At 34.6% G+C, this 3668-nt stretch overlaps 1 protein-coding gene across 2 annotated transcripts in view; it reads left to right on the top strand.

The window, feature by feature from the left end:
• Window positions 1-3597, top strand: part of LOC106466660 (formin-like protein 14) — an 18139-nt gene extending 14542 nt beyond the window's left edge. For both annotated transcript variants that reach the window (XM_013926953.2, XM_022394720.1), the window contains exon 6: window positions 2465-3597. In XM_013926953.2, the coding sequence (XP_013782407.1) occupies window positions 2465-2625 (161 nt within the window). In that variant the 3' untranslated portion in view covers window positions 2626-3597. The remainder of the gene's footprint in view (window positions 1-2464) is intronic.
• Window positions 3598-3668: the final 71 nt, after the last annotated feature.

Here is a 3668-nt window from a genome sequence, read left to right as displayed (position 1 = left end):
AGTCCGAATATGCAATCCATATAATCTACTGAGTCCGAATGTGCAATCCATATAATCTACTGAGTCCGAATATGCAATCCATGTAATCTACTGAGTCCGAATATGCAATCCATATAACCTACTGAGTCCAAATATGCAATCCATATAATCCACATGAAGGTAAAATATTTAAGTCAAGAGTTATGCGCAGTCAAAGAGACGCAGGGTTTCGTTGTGGTTGCATCACCTTATCAGCAAGGTTTACACACACATACACATTTGTTCTTGATCTTCTGATCTGGCCGAAGGCTACTACTACTGTCCTTGTCATCTCCAAATCAATTTTTAAATGCTGCCACAGCATTTTTGGGTTTGATAGATGAGATTTGTCTCAACAAGGGATATCAAAAAGTGCATCATAATTGCATCCAGACTGTCTGCACAAGTTATAAGTTGGACATCTTGGAACCTTGTACATGCAGGTAATTGAGGGAATAATGGTGACTGATGATGACATGCCATAGAGTAGCAAAGTTTCAGTAATGGTCAGCAGGGCTGAAGAACTATTTGACTGTGGTCTGAGAAAAAAGATGCAACAACAGCCAAAGAAAGAGTCGGTGGCTCAGGTAGTGAGCCCATCGGTCACACAACAAGAAGTGATGTAATTAACTCTGGGGTTTTGGTCAATGTTTGTCCAACTTGGAAACTATAACCTACCGTATGCTATATACTGCACAATATTGGATAAATCCTGGTTTTTTTACATCTCGTCCATGCAACAGAGAAGCCTCAGGTTGAGGGAGAGATCCTGTGTTAAACAGTTGGTGATTCATTGAGACATAATAAACTTATTAAGTAATAAACTCATTTCAGTGTTACACAAAGCTTTATCAATTGGGAATTAACACTGTTAAGGCACCTGTTCTCACTTGTTTTGAGCAAACAAGTCAACTTACCCATGGATAATTTACGACAGCCACATCCCTACTCATTTGCATTGCTACTGCTAATTGTCTTCAGAAACCACTATGGCAGATGTCATGTATCAGTATCAATACCTCTCATTGACTAAACTAATGTTTAGCATGGTTCTGTATACATGTTTAAACCAATATTTACTTATAGGTTATTGTTAAAATGCTCACATCAACTGCCTTCTGAAGTTTTAAAAAATAAATGTCTCATTCCACCTCGTTTTGCAGGTTATTAATGATGGTTGGCAATTAATTTCTTTGTTAAGATGAATATTTAATTTGAGTCATTCCTACAGGACCCTCTAGTCACTGCTAAAAATTAGGTTTTAGTGCTCGTGGTGGGCACAACACAGATAGCCCATTGTGTTGCTTTGTGCTTTACAACAAACATCTCTACAGCTACAGAAGTAAAATTTTATACCGTTTTCTTTATAATCTTCTTGGTACTAATTGAGAGCATATATATTCATTTTCATAATTAGAAGGATATTTGTTTTTAGTTGAAATGGTTTGATCAGGTATGAATGATAAACTAAGCATACTATCAATGACAAATTTAACTTCATTTTAATTTTGTCACAGTTGTTTACATTTTCTAAGTAATTCATCAGCTATTTTGTCAGCATAATTATACATAAAAAAAAAAATGATGTACCAACATATCATATGAGCAAATTGCAGAAGAAACTTACCTATATTTGTTTTTAGTTTTCATTTCATATTGAAATATGGTCATAACATAATAAAAGAAGTTATTTCTACCTCCAAACACGATGTTGTTTAGAATAACATTTAAGTTATTCCTACCTCCAAATGTGGTATTGTTTAAAATAACATTTAAGTTATTCCTACCTCCAAACATGGTATTGTTTAAAATAACATTTAAGTTATTCCTACCTCCAAACATGGTATTGTTTAAAATAACATTTAAGTTATTCCTACCTCCAAACATGGTATTGTTTAAAATAACATTTAAGTTATTCCTACCTCCAAACATGATGTTGTTTAAAATAACATTTAAGTTATTCCTACCTCCAAACATGGTATTGTTTAAAATAACATTTAAGTTATTCCTACCTCCAAACATGGTATTGTTTAAAATAACATTTAAGTTATTCCTACCTCCAAACATGGTATTGTTTAATATAACATTTAAGTTATTTTAAATTTGGGGAGTACAAGTAGTTGTACGTATATTTAAGTAGCTGGGATAGTTTCTGTAGAGAGACTGCAAACTGACACATCTTAAACCTTACTTGCACTTACAAGAATTTATCTTCTGAAACATACCACCTAACAGCTAATTTGGTAAGTTGCGGTTGGACAAATAATATTGTCCTAGAAGTTATCTGCTTGTATTTTTATAATTTACTCCGTGTGTTTGGTAATTAATGTTGGTTGTGGTTATTTAAACACTTTAGTGAAAAATAACAGTTCGTTGTTTTGAAGAATTAATTTCATTTGTAGATTTTGTTTTGAAAATTACCGGTTATTTCTCTGCATCTTTACAGATGTTCGGACAAGCACCATAAGGCAACAGCCACCTCCACCACCACCACCCCCTCTCAGTCAGGGATATCCTAGAATTAATCCTGAAAATGTATCTGGACCCCAGCCTAAACTACAAGTACATCTGACAAGGCCGTTTGCTAGTTACGCAAGTGAGTGTTAATGTTTGGTGCGATGAGAAGATGGGAGTCGTAGAAAGTGAGCGAGCAGACACAGTAACTAGTCAAGGAATGTAGGCTTATTCTGGTCATTCCAGATTTACGGTGTTGATTTGAGCTGAAGTTCTTTTATTGTTAGAATGGCATTTACTTCTTCAACTTTTGCCATTACTATACGCAACTTGCAGTCAATAATGGTGGTATAGTAAGACGATTATGTTAACACTGCTGGCACTATTAATGATTTATTAGTGAGCATGTGAAGGAAAGTCAGTATTGGAATAAAGATTAAGAGTTAGACCACATAAACAACTAGTAGTTCAGTTACTGACTTGTGAAGGAAAGTCTGGATCAAGTAAATTCTGCTAACAATACTAGTGACTCAATATTGGGATAAACATTAAGAGTTAGACTAAGTAAACAACCAGAAGTTTGTTAGTGGTTGAGTTGAGAAGAAAAGCTGCATCATTATGTAATAACTTCTACAAGAAGAGTTGCTAAATATCGTTAATAAAGATTACAATTAATAATAGTTAGTCTTAACTATAAGCGACAGGCAAGCCTTTATGAACACTCTGCATTACATTATCAGTTGGGTGTACTTGCCTTTAGTGGTGAGTTCCACTAACACTGTAGTGGTTGTGTTGAGAAAAATAGGCTGACTTGTGCAAACTCTACTAGCAGCACAGTGGCTGTACAGAAGAAAAACTGGATACGGTAAACTGCTATTATTGTACGGTGGTTGAGTTGAAATCAAAAACTGGATAGTATAAATATTTATACCAATGCAGTGGCTGTGTACAAGAAAATAGCTGGGTCACATAAACTACTAGCAGAGTGGTGGTTGATTTTAAAAGAAAAGCTGAAGCAAGTAAATGCTACTAGTAGTGTACTGGTTGAGTTTAAAAGAAAAGCTGAAGCAAGTAAACACTACTAGTAGTGTACTAAGTAAATGCTACTAGTAGTGTACTGGTTGAGTTTAAAAGAAAAGCTGAAGCAAGTAAACACTACTAGTAGTGTACTAAGTAAATGCTACTAGTAGTGTACT

The sequence above is a fragment of the Limulus polyphemus genome, unplaced genomic scaffold (genome assembly GCF_000517525.1).
Source record: "Limulus polyphemus unplaced genomic scaffold, Limulus_polyphemus-2.1.2 Scaffold2335, whole genome shotgun sequence".
NCBI lineage: Eukaryota > Metazoa > Arthropoda > Merostomata > Xiphosura > Limulidae > Limulus > Limulus polyphemus.
Note: the sequence above shows the minus strand (reverse complement) of the source record. Positions and strands in the feature narration are given on the sequence as shown.